The sequence below is a fragment of the Puma concolor genome, chromosome C1 (genome assembly GCF_028749965.1).
Source record: "Puma concolor isolate L17-30 chromosome C1, mPumCon1.1.hap2, whole genome shotgun sequence".
Taxonomy (NCBI): domain Eukaryota; kingdom Metazoa; phylum Chordata; class Mammalia; order Carnivora; family Felidae; genus Puma; species Puma concolor.
In genome coordinates this window covers 156,189,244-156,208,191 of record NC_141674.1, presented here as the reverse complement: position 1 = coordinate 156,208,191, position 18,948 = coordinate 156,189,244, and the positions used below count along the sequence as shown (strand labels likewise).

General features: G+C 35.4%; 1 protein-coding gene across 3 annotated transcripts in view; it reads left to right on the top strand.

The window, feature by feature from the left end:
• LOC112861247 (sodium channel protein type 1 subunit alpha) overlaps positions 1 to 18,948 on the top strand; it is a 134,123-nt gene that overhangs the window by 56,758 nt on the left and 58,417 nt on the right. For all 3 annotated transcript variants that reach the window (XM_086718807.1, XM_086718806.1, XM_086718805.1), the window contains exons 3-10: positions 6,790 to 6,910; positions 9,097 to 9,184; positions 10,787 to 10,915; positions 12,612 to 12,703; positions 13,577 to 13,846; positions 17,123 to 17,186; positions 17,687 to 17,828; positions 18,480 to 18,686. In XM_086718807.1, coding sequence (XP_086574933.1) covers positions 6,790 to 6,910; positions 9,097 to 9,184; positions 10,787 to 10,915; positions 12,612 to 12,703; positions 13,577 to 13,846; positions 17,123 to 17,186; positions 17,687 to 17,828; positions 18,480 to 18,686 — 1,113 coding nt within the window. The remainder of the gene's footprint in view (positions 1 to 6,789; positions 6,911 to 9,096; positions 9,185 to 10,786; positions 10,916 to 12,611; positions 12,704 to 13,576; positions 13,847 to 17,122; positions 17,187 to 17,686; positions 17,829 to 18,479; positions 18,687 to 18,948) is intronic.

The window sequence follows — 18,948 nt, the reverse complement described above, 5'->3', positions numbered from 1 at the left end:
TCAGGAAACTTAAATTATGTGCCTCTATAATAAGTAGGAAGAGAATAAGATATGGTTGGGGAGGTGGGCCAGGGTTAGAAAAAAGTACTTTGTAGCGCATATTAAAGAGTTTGAGGGGCGCCTGGGTGGCGCAGTCGGTTAAGCGCCCGACTTCAGCCAGGTCGCGATCTCGCGGTCCGTGAGTTCGAGCCCCGCGTCGGGCTCTGGGCTGATGGCTCAGAGCCTGGAGCCTGTTTCCGACTCTGTGTCTCCCTCTCTCTCTGCCCCTCCCCCGTTCATGCTCTGTCTCTCTCTGTCCCAAAAATAAATAAACGTTGGAAAAAAATTTAAAAAAAAAAAAAAAAAAAAAGAGTTTGAAGTTTAAGGGCAAAATGAATTCTAAGTAGGCTTTGGGTAGAGGAGTCACATGGTCCACTTTATGTTTTTAAAGATAAAGTTGGTAGTCTTTTTTAAAAAAATTTTTGTAATGTTTACTTATTTTTGAGAGAGAGAGAGCACAAGCAGGGGAGGGGCAGAGAGAGAGGGAAACACAGAATCCGGAGCAGGCTCCAGGCTCTGAGCTGTCAGCACAGAACCCGTTGCGGGGTTCGAAGTCATGAACTGTGAGATCATGACCTGAGCTGAAGCCAGATGCTTAACCAACTGAGTCACCCAGGTACCCCAATCAAGTTGGGAGTCTTGATGGAGGTTTAGTCTAGATGTTTTACAATGAAGACAGAATAATAGGTGGGAGCTGAAACTATTTTGGAGGTGCCCAAGTGTCAGACAAGAATAAGCTGATGGCATTGTTTTCTGAATATGAAATTCGGGAGGAAAGATGGAGCAACAAACTTCCAATGTAAAAATTGATCTTGCTTTCAAATACTCAAGTGTTAGTATATGTATGTATTTGAGAACCAGACAAACACACACTTTTAACCCTTCAATTCTTGTATTTATATGGCACTTTAGAATTGATTATGGGCACTCACATCTTCTCTATTCAGACGTAGAAATCAGCAGGGAACAGTTTGCTCATAGTTCTCACATAGCAAGTCTGCGATAAAACTGGACCTCAAATTAGTCCCCTCTAGTCAAAGAAAAATTGAGCATATAATAAGGTACCACAGCCACGGTATAGGCTAAAGATACGGGCTGGGAAATATTTGACCCCCAGATTTTATTTGCGCCTGTTATAGTTTTTCTTCTCTGAGGCAGAAGCAGAGGCAGCTGTAACCTGGCTGATAAGAGCCCAGCTGGGCATCTCCTGTAGGGTCAACTCCTGCACTGGCCCCACCCCCATTATTCCATCGAGCTAAAGCCAAGGGACAAGCAATTTTACAGACTCTTTCCTGGGTACAAATTCTTCTTCTGTTTTGCATGGGCTTAAAGCAGAGATTTTAAAAAAAAAAACTGAGTGACTGTGAGATATTGAGCCCACAGATAGATTTTGCTAGACTCATGCAATAATGTTTATTTTGAATTAGTTTCCAAGATGTATAAACCAAGAGATTACACACACACATTCATGCATACATGCATGCATTTATAATCATGCATATTTAGGATTTCTCTTATAATATGTGGCATCACTGATTCGCACATCAAAAATTGATAGGGACCTCCCACCACCCAGCCTCAGTGGGCATTTTGGCTTGTGATCCCTGGCTTAAAGACCACATGTGTAATCAGGTGAAGGCCAGATATTGAAGCTTGGGTGGGCCACAGGCGGACAGGTGCCACAGGCTATTCTTTAAGCTGATTATCCGTAGCCTAAAGGGAAAAATAGAATAAGACCAGGAGTGAAAAAAATTTCTTTTAATGTTTACCTATTTTTGAGAGAGGGAGAGACAGAGCTTCAGAGGGGGAGGGGCGAAGGGAAGGGAAGACATGGAATCTGGAGCAGGATTCAGGCTCTGATCTGTCAGCACAGAGTCCGACTGGGGCTTGCACTCACGAACTGTGAGATCATGACCTGAGCCAAAGTTGGGCCCTTAACTTACTGAGCCACCCAGGCACCCCGAGAAAAAAATTTTTAAATATTACATGCTCCCTTCAGTCAGGTGGTAAACCTGTATGAAAGCTTCCCCTTCCCCAGTGAGCCAGAAAAGGAGGGAAATCTTGGCCTGAATCTAGAGGTTATCACAAAATAGACAGAGAAGTAAGATCGTTTAGAACACCCGCAAGAGAAAAAGAACAATTAGATGCCATGGCGTTGATCCAGATGAGAAATGTTCCCATTTCTGCACACTAATAGAAATCTCTCGACTTTCTATGAAGTTCTTTATACCCCAAACTTCTGAAACGTATCTCCTCTGCCACATAGTTCTCTTTCTAGAACCCCTTCTCAAATCAGCAGCTTAGAACTATAAGAAGGTTGATTCCACTTCTGGCGGAAGACAGAGCCAAGGGGTGACGGCTAGTTGCAGCCCAACTTGGAATTCTTTCGCCGTTTGCAGAGTCACATTTTCTTATACACAGTGATAAAGTTTCACAGTACCATTAATACAGAATTCCATTTCATTAAGAGTTACATCGGCTTTTGAGTGTATGTAAATATACATGTATATGTGTCTATGTATGTATATGTATATATTCTTCTGTGGGAAAATATATTCAAAGTTTCAAATAATTGTTTTCCAAATATATTTTTGGAGCACAGTATATATACAAGTTGAAATTGCTTGTTTTAAATTTTGAAGCTAACGCATAAATTTAATCAACCAATCGTGTTTTCTACATTTTCTCTTGTTCATGATCATTGCTAACCTTCCTCTGTTACTTTTGCCACTGTGTTTATTTTAAGGGCAGGCAAATGCTGTATATTTAGAGGCAGTCCTGTTATTTGGTAATTTTTTGATAATGTTTAGATAAATATGAAATTGGACCTTAAATTTGAACTATTTATTTTAAGTAACATGGCCCCTAGATTGAAAGAAAAGATAGTGGACATCTTCAGAAAAAGAGACTGGAGGGGTGCCTGGGCAGCTCAGTCAGTTAAACATCTGACTCTTGACTTCAGCTAAGGTCATGGTCTCATAGTTCGTGGGTTCGAGCCCAGTGTCGAGCTCGGTGCTGACAGTGCAGTGCCTACTTGAGATTCTGTCTCCCTCTCTCTCTGCCCCTCCCCCTCTTGCTCTCTATCTCTCACTCAAAATAAATTAAAATAATAAACTTTGAAAAGAAAAGAAAGAAAAGAAAAGAAAAGAAAAGAAAAGAAAAGAAAAGAAAAGAAAAGAAAAAAAAGAAAAGGAGACTGGAAAAGTATGGCTTGTTAAATTCAATGTCCACCTTGGATAAAAAATTATAAACAAATCAACTATCTAAAAACTCATTGCCAAGTAGTATTCCATTGTGTATATAAACCACAATTTCTTTATCCATTCATCAGTTGATGGATATTTAACTCTTTCCATAATTTGGCTGTTGTTGAAAGCGCTGCTATAAACATTGGGGTACAAGTGCCCCTATGCATCAGCACTCCTGTATCCCTTGGGTAAATTCCTAGCAGTGCTATTGCTGGGTCATAGTGTAGATCCTGAGAAACTTAACAGAAGACCATGGGGGAGGGAAAGAAAAAAAAAAAAAAAGTTAGAGAGGACGAGAGCCAAACCATAAGAAACTCTTAAAAACTGAGAATAGGGGCACCTGGGTGTCTCAGTTGGTTAAGCAGCCGACTTCAGCTTAGGTCATGATCTCATAGTTTGTGAGTTTAAGCCCCGCATCAGGCTCTGTGCTGACAGCTCAGAACCTGGAGCCTGCCTTGGATTCTATGTCTCCTTCTCTCTCTGCCCCTTCCCTGATCATTCTCTCTCTCTCTCTCTCTCTCTCTCTGTCTCTGTCTCTCTCTCTCTCTCAAAAATAAATAAACATTAAAATTTTTTTTAAAAATGAGAATGAGGGTTTATGGGGGGGTGGGAGGTAACTGAAAGTGGGTGATGGGCGTTGAGGAGGGCACTTGTTAGGAGGAGCACTGGGTGTTGTATGGAAACCAATTTGACAATAAATTTCATGTTAAAATACAATAAAATAAAAACTCAGAAACAAAATCACTAGATAGTAACAAGCACAGATTCATAAATAGCAATTCCTACCAAATTGTTATAATTGTTATTATTATATATTGTTATTATAGGTCAGGGGGAAGGATTTTAACGCATGTGTACAACATAATCATTGACAATTCGGGCAATTTTAAAAATTACCTGTTAACAAACACAGATTCACAGCCCTGCTATTGAAGAATCACCTGAGTTATTTACTAAAAATACACAATACTAGGTATCAGAATCTCTACTGAACTGGAATCACAACAACTTTGTGAGCTAAGTATATTTATTCCCATTTTTCAAATGAGACAAATGAGTCACAGAAATGAAGTAACTTGTCTAGGATCCCACTGCTGGAAGGCTACGGAGCCACACTTGAGCCAGACGTCTGACTCCAGGGTCTACACTCTTAATAACTACTTAAGTTTAAAAAAAAAATCTACTTATATTTTCCTACTGTTACTTTCCAGATTGTCAAGCTGTTGAATAGCAGGGTGTTTGCCTGTTTTTCTTAGTTTGCCTTTAAAATCAGAATTGAGAGGTGCCTGGGTGGCTCAGTCGGTTAAGTCCAGCTTCGGCTCAGGTCATGATCTTGCAGTCCGTGGGTTCGAGGCCCATGTCGGGCTCTGTTCTGACAGCTCAGAGCCTGGACCCTGTTTCAGATTCTGTGTCTCCCTCTTTCTCTGACCCTCCCCTGTTCATGCTCTCTCTCTGTCTCAAAAATAAATAAATGTTAAAAAAAATTTTTTTAAATAAAATAAAATAAAACAAAATCAGAATTGATTTTTACCTTGCTGAAGAGAGTCTGAACTAGCACTACAATGCATGGTTTACATCTAGGTCTGTGCTGCCAAATGCAGTAGACATTGCCCCAGTGTGGGTCTAGTGCTTTAAATGTGGTAAGTACAGACTTCAAAGACTTAGAATTGGTATGAAAAGAAGGATGTAAAATATCTCAAATTTTCTAATATTGGTTGCACAAAATGATAATATAATGGATATATTAGGTTAAAAATTATTAATTTCACCTGCTTATTTACTTTTTAAAAATACAGCTATCAGAATATTTAAAATCACGTATGGACTCAAATTTGTAATTCACGTAATATTTCTAATGGACAGCTTTGCTCTACATAAATTATCCTTCTAGACTTTCTTCTATTAGCTGAGATAGTTGAACATTCACTACTATATATACTTCGTGGGGTCCTGACTTACATGTCTTTGTTTTCTGTGTAAACTCTAGCACAGAGCTTTGCAAGTATTGTGCTAATTAGTTAATATACATTATTTGCACTGGAATAAACTAAGTTAATAGTTGGACCTAAAACTAGTTCCATACTACCGTCCAGGTGTTTGCAATGCTCATAATATTAACACCTTATCGTGTAGGGGCTCAATAAATGTTACTGAGTTTGGTAACTATATATGAAAAGCTAAGTGATAATTATGACCAGCATCTAATGTATGAAGAGTTAGACTCATATAAATGTATCTTTAAAGTGATATTTCATATATAGAATTTCATTCCTGAACCAGTCAAAATGTTATGTTTTGAAATATGTTCTGAGGCACAAAATCAAATTTTCTACAGTCTTGGGTTGTAAAGAGAAGCCTGTTTCAAACTAGATGCTACTTATCAGCCTTTTCTCCTCCACCACCAATTTTGAACTTTTTCTTTGGTTTTGAAGTCACTTCATGCAGTGAATGTTATCCTGAGGAGTTGTAGTAATGAAATTTTTATTGAACTAATTAGATTTAAAAGATGCTAAGGTACTTTACTATAATAAGCCATATAATACATTCTTTTTAAAAATCAGTACCAAACAATACATTTAGAAATGATTAGGAGGGTAAATTTTATGTTATGTTATTATTGGTAAATGCCTTAAGAAACACTGAGTCAGAATCCTTCATTATGTTATTTATGCTATTGTATGTTGTTACTTTATTTATTTATTTTTTTTGTCTGAACACTGCTAATTGCTCTCAAATATATCTAATTTTTGGAATGCAATTCCATTCACGTTCACGGATCCTAAATTCTTCAGGGGCTTTGAGCTTTTCCTCCATACTAAAAAAGCACTACATGAGATGAGCAGTCAATTGGGATTAGAATTCAATGTGTCAGCTAACTCAGAAATCCCAATACAGAATTTAGCACTCCCAGTCAACAGATACTCTCCAAGGAGCTTGGCTTCCAAAAATCAATTATTGGATTGTGTCCATCTAGCTCAAGAGCAGGTCTTATGGTGGCTGTTTTTATTTCCTATTACCAATAGATGATAAGATTTATTTTAAGAATAAATGGTTAAAAAATAACTTTGAAAAAAGTACTAGTTCTATTGAATGATTTTGCATTCTATAGGATTAATTTTCAAGATATTCAAATTGGGAAAGCTGAAATCACTATAAAGAAATGTGGTGTCTTAAGAATTTTAGAAAGAAATGAAATACGCACCCATTTAAGACTTTCATTCAAGTCAGATGTTTACGATATTAACAAAATAAACCAATTCTCTTGACCAAATACCTTATGTATGATAAAATTGCAGGTAAGTATCAGGTAAAAGGTAGATGACACCATTGAATGTCCTCTCTAAAGGATTCTAACGGTCCTGTAAAAGTGACTGTTTGTCTGCATGGTGTACATTAAAAGCTGCAACATTGGAATAATTCATTATGACAAATAACAGAAGTAGGCAATAGAGTTTAAATGGTTTATACTTTTATACTTGTATGTTGTGTTCCTGTCTTACAGACTTTTATAGTATTGAATAAAGGGAAGGCCATCTTCCGGTTCAGTGCCACCTCTGCCCTGTACATTTTAACTCCCTTCAATCCTCTTAGGAAAATAGCTATTAAGATTTTGGTACATTCATATCCTTTTGAAGTGATCAATAGTAACTATGTGTGTAATCTATAAGTGCTTTGTAGCTAAATATAAAATTAGCTTGGGAAATGTCCATGTTCTGTGGCTTTTATTACTCTCATTTTGTATCTTTTGTCATATAAGCCTTATTCTTACAGTTTATTGGTCATAGAGATGTCACTGAAACTTACAAAGTCTTTAACATTATATATATGCATATATATATATGCATATATATATTTATCTTTCAAATATATATACCTAGCCTTTAACACTTTATATACAGATATATATATCTTCCTAAACCTTTATACCTAGCCTTTAACACTTTATATACAGATATATATATCTTCCTAAAAATACTTGTATGGATCGAGTCTTACAAATCTAATTTTAGATGGCCGTATGTATCTTTACCATCTTTACCACAAAATTTGTGATTATGTAGAATTTACAATAAGTAATCATTTAATAACAGAGAAATATATTTCTAGAGCCAAGTTTAGACATACCTATTAGATAAAGCATTTTAGTTTACCTTAGAATAAACCTTTAAGTATATTTTCTATGGGAGAATTTCAGGCAGCTTTGGCCAATACTTAGTTAATTCTTGAACTTTCCAAATGAAATTCACAAGGAAATACGGAAATATTGGCTGAATTTCAAATGTAAGTCATTGAATTATGACTCTGTCATGTAAAACGGATTGCTTAGTAACGACTCTGGAAGTTAATGAAAGAAGCTGAGATTGTATTACCAAACGATCTTTAGGGATTTGACTTTGCAATTTCCAATGGTGTTAAAAAGGACTCCAACTAAATTTAGGTATTCATATCATTGGCAAAAACTTTATTTCTGATTATGTCTCATTTGATGGCTTTGGTGATGATAAATGTAGAAATACTGTTGTAATTTTCATAAATGCATGATACCTGATTTTTAAAAAAAAAAAAAGATTATAAAACTGAAAAGGTCATTTCTACTTTTAACCTGATGGCAAGAGATTCCTTAGTGGCATAAATATGCCATTTTTAATTATTAGAAGATTTGAAACAAATAATATGTTCAAGGTTCTTATGTTTATGGAGGTTACCTTATCCTAGTTTGTATTCCTAGTGCCATCATGTGGTCATTTGATGAAAACTTCCTTTTTCACTTCTGGAAAATTTTTATTTGGGCAGTTAACTGTAGTGGAAAGAATATTGGATATGAAGGCAGGACACTTGTGTTCTAGTCCTCAGCCAAGTTATCTAATTTCCCTAGAGCTTGGGCCTTATGTCTTTGATTTCTGAAATATAGTGATTAGACTAGTTGTTTTTTTCAAGGTCCCCTTCAGCTCTGTTATGTCTTAGTCATTTGTTTTAGCTAACACTTGGATCATATTTACTAATATATAGGCCTGTTCCAAGAACCTTCCACATTTTAACAAATTTCATCTGCACCTGAAACCGGCCAAGTCTACACTTGATTAGCTACCTTGTATGAAAGTCACTGGAGACATAAGATTCCGTGGCAAGAGTGGCTGAGTGAATTGCCCAAGATCACTTTTATGTTGAATTTTAATTACATTCATGTCACATTAAGTCCTGGCCTTTGGGGATTTTCACTTCTACTTGTATTCAGTACTGCTGAACTTGTTCAAACTCAGTCAAAATAGAGCAACCTGACCCAGGACCATGCTGTACTCTGACTACGTGGGGTTTTTTTACATAAAAAAAAATATATATATAATATGTACTTAAGAAATTACAGTATTGCTTATATGTGCCTTCCTTAACAATTTGCTATTTTAGGCACCTGAATTAATTCAAATCAGGCTTCTCTGCCCAAAAACTGTACCACTCCACTTTGCACAGCTTTCCCACTAAACTCCTCTGGGAGGCAAATATATTGGTTCAGTAATAGTATCAAAACAATACTTTATACTTATATAAACATTATACATTATCTCACTTAATCTATACAACACACTGTACACTATCTCACTTAATCTATAGTACTACTCTGAGGGTTGATATTATTACCCACATTTTGCAAATGACAAAACTGAAATTTAAAGAAATTAGATAATTACCCACAGTGTATTAGTCACTGTATCCTGGCTAAACTGCAGTTTAATCTTTCAATGTTTGTTTTATATAATATAATATGTGGATTTGGATTTTCTTTTGCGTGTTCCTTAACAATAATCTACATTATTCAGCATGCTAATTATGTGCACTATTTTGACGAACTGTGTGTTTATGACAATGAGTAATCCTCCTGACTGGACAAAGAATGTAGAGTAAGTTCAATTTATGTTGAAACCACCTACTATGTGTATGTGTGTGTTATAGATATGACTATATAGATATGTAGACATATAGACATGTATATTTATATCTATATATAGATACAGATTTTGAAACCATGCCTCAGTGTACCTTCTAAATAAAACTGAAGAATATTTTTATTAAAGCCATCTCTAGGCACAAGTACAAAGCAGGAAGACAAATGACATTTGCTTTCAGGCCTGCTGGTGTTGTTGGATCTAATATCTGTCTTTCACCTGTATTTGATGGTTATCAGAAGGCCAATATTCTCAGACACTCACCATATTTCCTTAGGATCTACAGTGGCCAAAGCAAATGTGATGAAAGCAATTGCAGAAGAGAGCCAATATGGTAAACCTTGACTCCAATTAAATTTCCAGATGAATTCACTGAGTTCAGAATTTACAAGGGAATGTCACACATGCCGTGAGAAGACAATGTTGATCCTCGTTGGGTTTTCATTTCCATCAGGCACATCTACTTCTTGTCAGGCCTAAATCAGTTTCAAGTGCTGTCATCAAAAAATTCGCTGAAAAAAAAATCCCCAAATTTGGGGTTTTACAACTTGAAAATTCCATTTAAACTGAGGGTTAAACTAACTGAAGTGAAAGGGTAGTGTTTGTGGAAACTAAAAGCATTACTAACTGCACTGATGACTCTGTTCTGGGTTACCTCTATGGCAGAGAGGCTGGATTTGTGTTAATTTCTGCTGGGGCTCTTCATCCTGCCCAGGTTGTAACCTCTTTTGCTCTGTGGCTGTTGACCCTGAAAACAACAACCATGAGGGTATTCCCAAGAGCCTCTTCTCTACCTGGACACTTCCAGGTTGGAGCTAATTATAAGAGAAACAGAGATCCAAACAGGATGTAATAAAATTTATATACAAAGAATTCCTAAGGTGTTGAAGTTAACATGTTAGACCCATAGGTCTTCGGTCCCACTGGTTTCTGTGATTTTATTCTCTAACTTCTGAGTAGAAGGTTAAAACTTTGGAAACATGTACATTTCTGAATTAGCCCAACATTTTATTCTAAATTAAATTTTTACCTCATAAGACCCTAGAATTATCCTATCGGATGTTAACAAAATCCTTTTTCCAAGCTAGTGAACTGTCTTATTTTCTAGAAAGGGAAAATCACAAGACTTGCTAATTTGTCAATGTTCTCTCATTCATTAAACATGATTGAAATTAGTTTTTTACTTTCTAAAGGAATATCATTTTATGCTTCTGCAATAGTATTGATTGGCTACTCCATTACATGAATGTACTGGATAATTCTCAGGAGGTTCTATTCACTTATGTCAATACCAAGACATTTCAGGCAGTAGCCACATAGACTTCATACAGCTTGTATTTCTCACTCCGCTTTTAGGACCCTCAAAAAACAACTCTTCGTATGGGAGGGAAGGAATTTAAATTTAGGGATATGTTTTATTTTCATGAAAATAACATCCACCTACTTAGATTCCCTTTTTTAATGTTCATCTCTTCCACTGACAGAGTGATAAGAAATTGATATGCTATAAAAGAAAATTATTGCTTTATCAAGTCTTTTTTGGATGCTTGCCTCCAGGTACACCTTCACAGGAATATATACTTTTGAATCACTTATAAAAATTATTGCAAGGGGTTTCTGTTTAGAAGATTTTACTTTCCTTCGGGACCCATGGAACTGGCTCGACTTCACTGTCATTACATTTGCGTAAGTGCCTTTTTGAATCTTCAAGGCAGAATATGGTTGGGCTTTCTATGAGTGCTTATGTTTTTAAAGACTAAGCTTGCTTTAACCAAAAAATATTTTGGTGTGATGTATACGTTTAAGCTCCTGATTTTGTTTAGCACAACAGAGGTCCAAGTGACATTTCACTTGGGCACACAGCCTCTGCAGTGGTTGAAGTTACAATTTCCACATGTAAGAAATATGTCAGCAGATTTCATACATGCCACTTGTTCAACAGACACACAAGTCCCTCCCACATGCACACAATTTGAAGGCACAGGTGTATTCAGAATACATCTGTGAAAATGGCTTTTAAAAATTAGAGTCAGAAACCACTCTGTTGGCTGCACAAATTTTCACTGAGCTTACCCGTGTTACGTATTCTCTCTGTCTTCTTTTATTAGTTTGGTAGAATAATATAACTATCTCTGAGCATCCAAAATTTCTGACAGATCAAACTAATAGAAAAAATGAGGTCCTTAATATATTATGTATTTAATATAGTAAATTATTATTTCATCAGCAAATTGATCTTTACTTATGAGCAGACACATTCTGTCTCTTCCTATTCCTCACCTGATCCCATTTCTTCTTCTCCTCTTTCCCTTTATGATTTTCTTCATCTCATTACCCTCTACATAAACCTTCTTATCCTCATCTCCCATCCAGATACACTCGGTAATATGCACAATTTCTTCATCCCTGTCCTTGTTTTTTCTTGTGGTAAACTTCCCCAAGGAAGAAGAGATTCAGAAAAGGAATCGAAGGCCATTCGGAAGTAGGTGAAATATGTGTGGAGGATGGTGGCCCATGCCCACTTGCCCTCAGCGTTCCTTCAGGAGCTGACTTCTTGGCCTCCTACAGGCACAGCGAGGTAGATAGGATCAGAAGTAGGAATGACATACTGAGGTCTCCAAATGCTGCCTGTCTCATCTTTAATTCCATGTCTAGTCCAGATGAGCCAACTCTTCACCATTCCCTTGGGCCACCGTTCAAAAGACAGCATATTGGGACAACTGTTTTTTGAAAACAAAGTAGCAATAACAGCAGATCATAAGATCTTGTTCTGAACTTGCCTAACTTTCACTTAGGAGTTACACTAGGAAAACCTTTTCATGTACAGATAGTAAAGCAATCTGCCTTTTCCTGCCTAAATTTCTCTTAGGTGATTTCACATAGTTCATTCTAACTGAAACCCTAAAACAACAGCCAAGATTTAATTTTCTATTGATTTAATTCTCCTCAGTTACACAAGATGTTGATTATATTGCTAGCCAACATAGCAACAGGATTATACACTTTATGAAGTTTACGTACAGCAAACGGCCTTAAATGATGTGAGTAAAGAAAACCATAGCAATTGACTCTAATTTCTAAATTGCTACATACGATATTATCATTTAGAATCACCAAGAAGGTCTTTATAAAAGACCCAAGCAAATAATATAAATCCTGCCTAAATCTTGAATAACTCTGATTTAATTCTACAGGTATGTAACAGAATTTGTAAGCCTAGGCAATTTTTCAGCTCTTCGAACTTTCAGAGTCTTGAGAGCTTTGAAAACTATTTCTGTAACTCCAGGTAAGGAGTGATTGGTGTGAACCATAAGGCTCCTTGTACCTACAGCTCTTTCTTTGTATCCTGTTATTGTGTCTGTGTGTGAACTCCCTATTACAGATACGTGACAGAGTTCGTGGACCTGGGCAATGTCTCAGCGTTGAGAACATTCAGAGTTCTCCGAGCCCTGAAAACAATTTCAGTCATTCCAGGTGAGAGCTAGGTTAAACACCCGGGGCCGATCCATCATGTCTTTTCAGCAACATCTTCTTTGCTTGACAGTCAACATTACAGAAATTCAGGAGTCATAATAAAATAATCAAAATCATTATCAAAATCAAGTGTTTTATAAGAAATGATTCTTATTATGTGGACATAAGTTTTTATGTTTTTTCACTTTTTATCAGCGTAGGAGTTTAGCATGAGATAATGCAGTATATAGTCCATGTGTGATTTGCCCTTAGAGATGTCATGTATTTTTCTCTCCATTGTCAGTTGTACCAGGGATTGGGTCCCAACTGAATGTACCAATTTGTAATTTCTTGTTCATTGTAGGTATTGATGATGTTGTATGTACAATGTAAATCCTAATAATGCTTTAAAAGGCAAGGAAATGAGATAATGAAGAATAGCATGAGTCTGTACGGAGGATTTATTATCTTCAAGTCCAATTATATCCTAAACCTCCTCCCGAGTTATAGCAAAACTTTTCCTACTTATAAATAGGCATTGTAAAATATGTATTCAGGTAACTTGTTTTAAAATGGATAACTAACCCTAATGAAAGTATGGGGTGAGTTTCATTAGCAAAATGGAGAAATACAAAACCCTTCATGAAGACCATAAACCTCCCATTATTCTCTCTCGACATAATGGAAGATGATCTTCATTTCGTTGTTTGGATCTTTATGTTTCTGGAGTTCATTTCCTTAGCACTTCAGCCTCCCAGGAAGTGTTGTTCTTCCACTGGCATTGCAATTATTTTCAAATTTATGCATGGAATCTATGTTTTCAAGAAAACTGTGTGGGCCTTTTGTTATTTCCAGTGTTCTAAGTCTTCATAGTCATAGCCTTCTTTCTTTAAGGCCTGAAGACCATCGTGGGGGCCCTGATCCAGTCAGTGAAGAAGCTCTCCGATGTCATGATCCTGACTGTGTTCTGTCTGAGCGTGTTTGCACTGATTGGGCTGCAGCTGTTCATGGGCAACCTGCGGAATAAATGTGTACAATGGCCTCCTACCAATGCTTCCCTGGAGGAACACACTATAGAGAAGAATGTAACCATGAATTACAATGGCACACTTGTCAATGAAACTCACACTGAGTTTGACTGGAAATCGTATATTCAAGATTCAAGTAAGAATTATTGTTATGTAGATTTATTTTTTCATTGTTGACCTGCCTTCCACCAAGGCATGAAAGATTTTCTTAAAATGATTGCATAGCAGGTTGTGATCTCGTAATCACCTGACCATTGGTTTGCACATACCTTTAATTATTTTATTGATAACTATTCTAATTTTGACTCCAAGTGCCATTTTCTGTTATATCATTATATGGGAGACTAAAGAATTCAGCTGCAAAGAAAGTAAGTAAAATTTTCTCTTTTATTTGGTTTTAGTATTTGCCAGTAGCAATGTTACAAGAGCAGAGACAGAACATGATTCACAGGAAAAAGGAATGTCCTTTTTAAAGAAAAATATTAAATATATGAAACTTAGACTTTAGATGGGTGTTTATTATTTGAAGGAGATGAGTAATACTTAACAAAAAAATCAAAGAAAGAAAATCTTAGTGATTGGTTGTGTGGAACAAGTAGACTTAGTCATAAAAAATTACTGGTAGTTGGATAATTCTTAAAGTAATGACAGCATAATTTTAAAAACAAATCAGTATCTTTTTATAATTGTAGATATATAAAATGCCTTGATTCATACAGATTAACTCTTTCATGACATTAGTGATATGCCAACAAGTAATTTGCACATGTTGGAAACCTCTAGGTTAAGAATTTGTGTGCCAAAGCAATACATAAAATTGTTCTTTATTCACTCATATGATGCCAATAAGTCTACTGCTGTCATCAACTCCCTGAAATCTGTTATTTTTTTCTCTTGGCTAAGATCAAGGAACTGACTATGAAGATGTCATTTAAGGTTTATTCTCTAGTGAATATGTACTTGGACTCCATTTCTCTTAGAGTCAAAGTAAAAGAAATCATAAATATCAGATTTATTTTCAGCTCTAAAAATCCATACTTACCATTTTGCCTAACGATAATCCATTTGTTGAATAGATTGTTTTAAATCAAATGCAAATACAAATACATGGGAGAAGAGAAGGGGAAAAATAGTTTCAAATAGAGAGGGAGGCAAACCGTAAGAGACTCTTAAATACAGACAACAAACTGAGGGCTGTTGGGGGGACAGGGGAGAGGGGAAAATGGGTGATGGGCATTGAGGAGGGCACTTGTTGGGATGAGCACTGGGTGTTGTATGTAAGTGATGAATCACGGGATTCTACTCCCCAAACCAAGAGCACACTGTATATATACACTGTATGTTAGCTAACTTGACAATAAATTATATTAAATATTTTGTATAAATAAATAAATTAATTAAATAAATGCAAATACAAATAAAATGTTTATCTTTGAAAGTAATAGAAAATTAAATTTATTACAATTAAAGATAAATATTATGACTGAAAGTTGTATTTTCTTCAGATTAAGCTTCTAGATCATTGACTTTAATGGTTAAAACTTCATTTATAAATACCTGATATCAAGAATTCATCCAGAAACTCTCATATTTTTCACTTCATTTAATTTTAATTAAAAATAAAGGAATTCTGTCTAAATTTTCTTGTCTATGTTCAAAGAAGTAAGACATTGGAAATGAAAGTTATTTCCCATTATGTGGTTTTTGTATCCCTTATAGAACTATGCATAGAACAAATTTCTCTGAAAATTTAACATCTAGGAAATATTTCTTTTTACAAAATCCAAAAATTTTTTTCTTAAAAAAATGATTATTTAAATGCCACGATCTCATCCTTTTTTTATAGCTGTGTAATATTTCCATTGTGTGTGTGTGCGTGTGTGTGTGTATACACACAACACATCTTCCTTATCCATTCATCTATTGATGGACACTTGGGCTGCTTCCATATCTTGGCTACTATCAATAATGTTTCAATAAGCATAGGGATACATATATCTTTTCAAATTAGTGTTTTCACTTTCTTTGAGTATGTACTCAGTAGTGCAATTAGAGGGTATTATGCTAAGTGAAATAAATCAGACTGAGGAAAAACAAATACCATCTGATTTCACACATAAGTGAAATCTAAAAAAAAAAAAACAAAAACAAAAACAATGACAATAAATAAACAAAAAGCATAAATACAGAGAATAAACTGATGGTTGCTAGAAGGGTAGGAGTGGCAGGTTGGGCAAAATGGGTGAAGGGGAGTGGGAGATATAGGTTTCCAATTATGGAATGAATAAGTCACAGAAATAAAAGTCACCACATAAGGAATACAGTCAATGATATTATAATAGCAATATATCAGGACAGAAGGTAGCTACACTTGTGAACACAGCATAGTGTATACACTTATGGAATCACTATGTTGTACACCTGAAACTAATGTAACATTGTCAACTATATTCGAATACATTTTTCAAATGATGATTTAATTCCTTACATTTCTCTTTTTGTCTTCCCTGTCCTTATTTATTCAATAAAATTTATTGATAGATTCCTGAGTCCCAACAATAGTAATATGGAAATAATCAATGATTAGACTTTCTTTCAAGGAGTAATAATTTTTATAAACAAATAATTACAATATAGGACAATGAGTTTAATAATAATATAAGTAGCTACATATTACTGGTAACACAGTGAGAGGAGTTCTTAATTTTGCCAATCTTTAGTGGGCAGGAAATAGAGAATATCAAGGAACAATTCACAGAAGTGACACTTCAACTGGATATTAAAAGAATCTAAAGAATTTGCCAGCAAAAGAAAGCTTTGAGATACTATAGTATTCACCTCTAGTAATTATTTTAGCTTTACTATTTAACATTATTTTTTGTTTCATTTCTTTTAGTAGCTGACCTGATTTATGCACCTTTACTGTAAGCAGAATATATCTGGAAGTTGATAGAATGCAAATCATAATCAACTGTTAAACATTTATAAATAGTGTGTAAAAACATAGTAGAGAGAAAATATATAATCCCTTTGTTTTCAAATATGTGGCTATTTTGAAAAACAAAGGAATCTCTGTCATGCTTATCTATTTTTACAGAATGAAATTTTCATTTTTCACGAGGGTATAGAAAAAAACATTTGATGCTTTTTAAATTTTTAGGTTAGCACCTAAATTATCGCTAATTTTATACTTATAAAGAACAAATGCTTTCTTCTCTTAAGTAATCAATCCCCTGACTATAATATCTAGTATCTTGAGGGAGAAATGAAATGGCAAATCCCAATGTCTTTCAGGGAATTATATAACATATTTTAAATCATTCTATGAATCCTAAAAGTTGGGGCCTCATCTTGCTTTCATTTTGCAGTGTAATGCAAATACTCATCATATGACTTACTCTTCCCTAAACAGGGTATCATTATTTTCTGGAGGGTCTTTTGGATGCCTTACTATGTGGAAACAGCTCTGATGCAGGGTAAGCCAATAATCTGTGTGTGTTTGTGTATGTGTGTATACTTTATTAATACTTATTTGCTATAATTCAGGCTACCTCTAAGGTGAGGGATTATTTAAAGGTTAGGCAAGTTTTTATGTTTCATAAAACAAGGAATAATACTTTTGCTTTAATGCTGTGTCCCTTAGATGAGTATGTGTGAACTAGAAGATGACTCTAGAGGCTTCCCAGTAGAGAAAATGAACTAGAATATGTTAAAATGCTAATTATCAACAGAAAGTAGTTTTGTAAAATATTATTTAAAATGCTAGGTAATATTTTAATGATGACATCAAGTGGCTAGTAAAATTATGTTGTCAGAAGTTGGGAAATGTATATTATTTATCATGCTCTATCTCTTGTGATAACTTCCATCCCTTGAAACAGCCAATTTTCCTGGCTAGACAATGTTATAAGTATAGCATGCTATCGGAATAAAAAGACAACAGAACTTCGTATACTTTCTCTTGTCCCATTTATAGCCAATGTCCAGAAGGATATATGTGTGTGAAAGCTGGTAGAAATCCTAATTATGGCTACACAAGCTTTGATACCTTCAGCTGGGCTTTTTTGTCTCTGTTTCGACTGATGACTCAGGACTTCTGGGAAAATCTTTATCAACTGGTGAGAACCTGAAGAGATACATACTGCATTTAAGTAGAAACATATAAGAAAAACACCTTAGTGCAGACTTCCAAATCACAGCATAATATAGCAGAAGGAACAGAACTTGAAATTGGGAGATTTGAATTTCTTTATCCTATTGATTATAACACATATTAAGCATAGTGATGACAGGATAGCAATTCCCTCTCATTTCCCTTTGGCTCAAAACTTATTTTCCACCATTTCCAGACACAGGTCCTCTCAAACAGAAGGCACACCTTCCCCTCAGCTCCATGTGCCCACTCAAATATTATTCCTCAGGTGGCAGGTGATGAAAATCAATAAGCAGATATAGAAAGATAACTTTGATGTCTTCCTTGACTTTTATCACAGGCTCAGCTCTTTGATGGAATCTCTATGGTATTTCGTTTGATTCCATTTTATTCCTGGTGCATCCAAGAATTCCCTCCAGGAGATCTGAATGTAAATGCATGAGTTAGAGGAGAAGGAAAAGGATGAGGTTAAAGAAACAGTCAAGGAGGCAGAAGGGGGTGTGACCATCATAATTATTATTTATGTCAAGGGTCCTACATGACACACAAGTAAAAGTTAAAGCCACTAGTCAGTGAAATAATACTGAAAAAATAATTCTAATGTTTTTATTTTCAGACATTACGTGCTGCTGGAAAAACATACATGATATTTTTTGTGCTGGTCATTTTCTTGGGCTCATTCTACCTGATAAATTTGATCCTGGCTGTGGTGGCCATGGCCTATGAGGAACAGAATCAGGCCACCTTGGAAGAGGCAGAACAGAAAGAGGCTGAATTTCAGCAGATGCTTGAGCAGCTTAAAAAGCAACAGGAGGCAGCTCAGGTAAATTCATCAAAATCAAATATGTCCTGTCTCATGGTACAATTCTTTTTTATTGTTTTGGTTGTTGCAAAAACACTGGAGAGAAAGTGAGAGACAGATAACTGACTCCACTTAAGAGAAACTGGTAATGATGGCAGATTAGTAATAATTTCTACATTTTGATCATCTATAGATCATTTAGTTTCGTTTTTTTTTCTAAGATGTCTGCAATATTGACCACAGTGGAACCCTCTCATGCTATTTTAATGTTTTAAGATTTTTA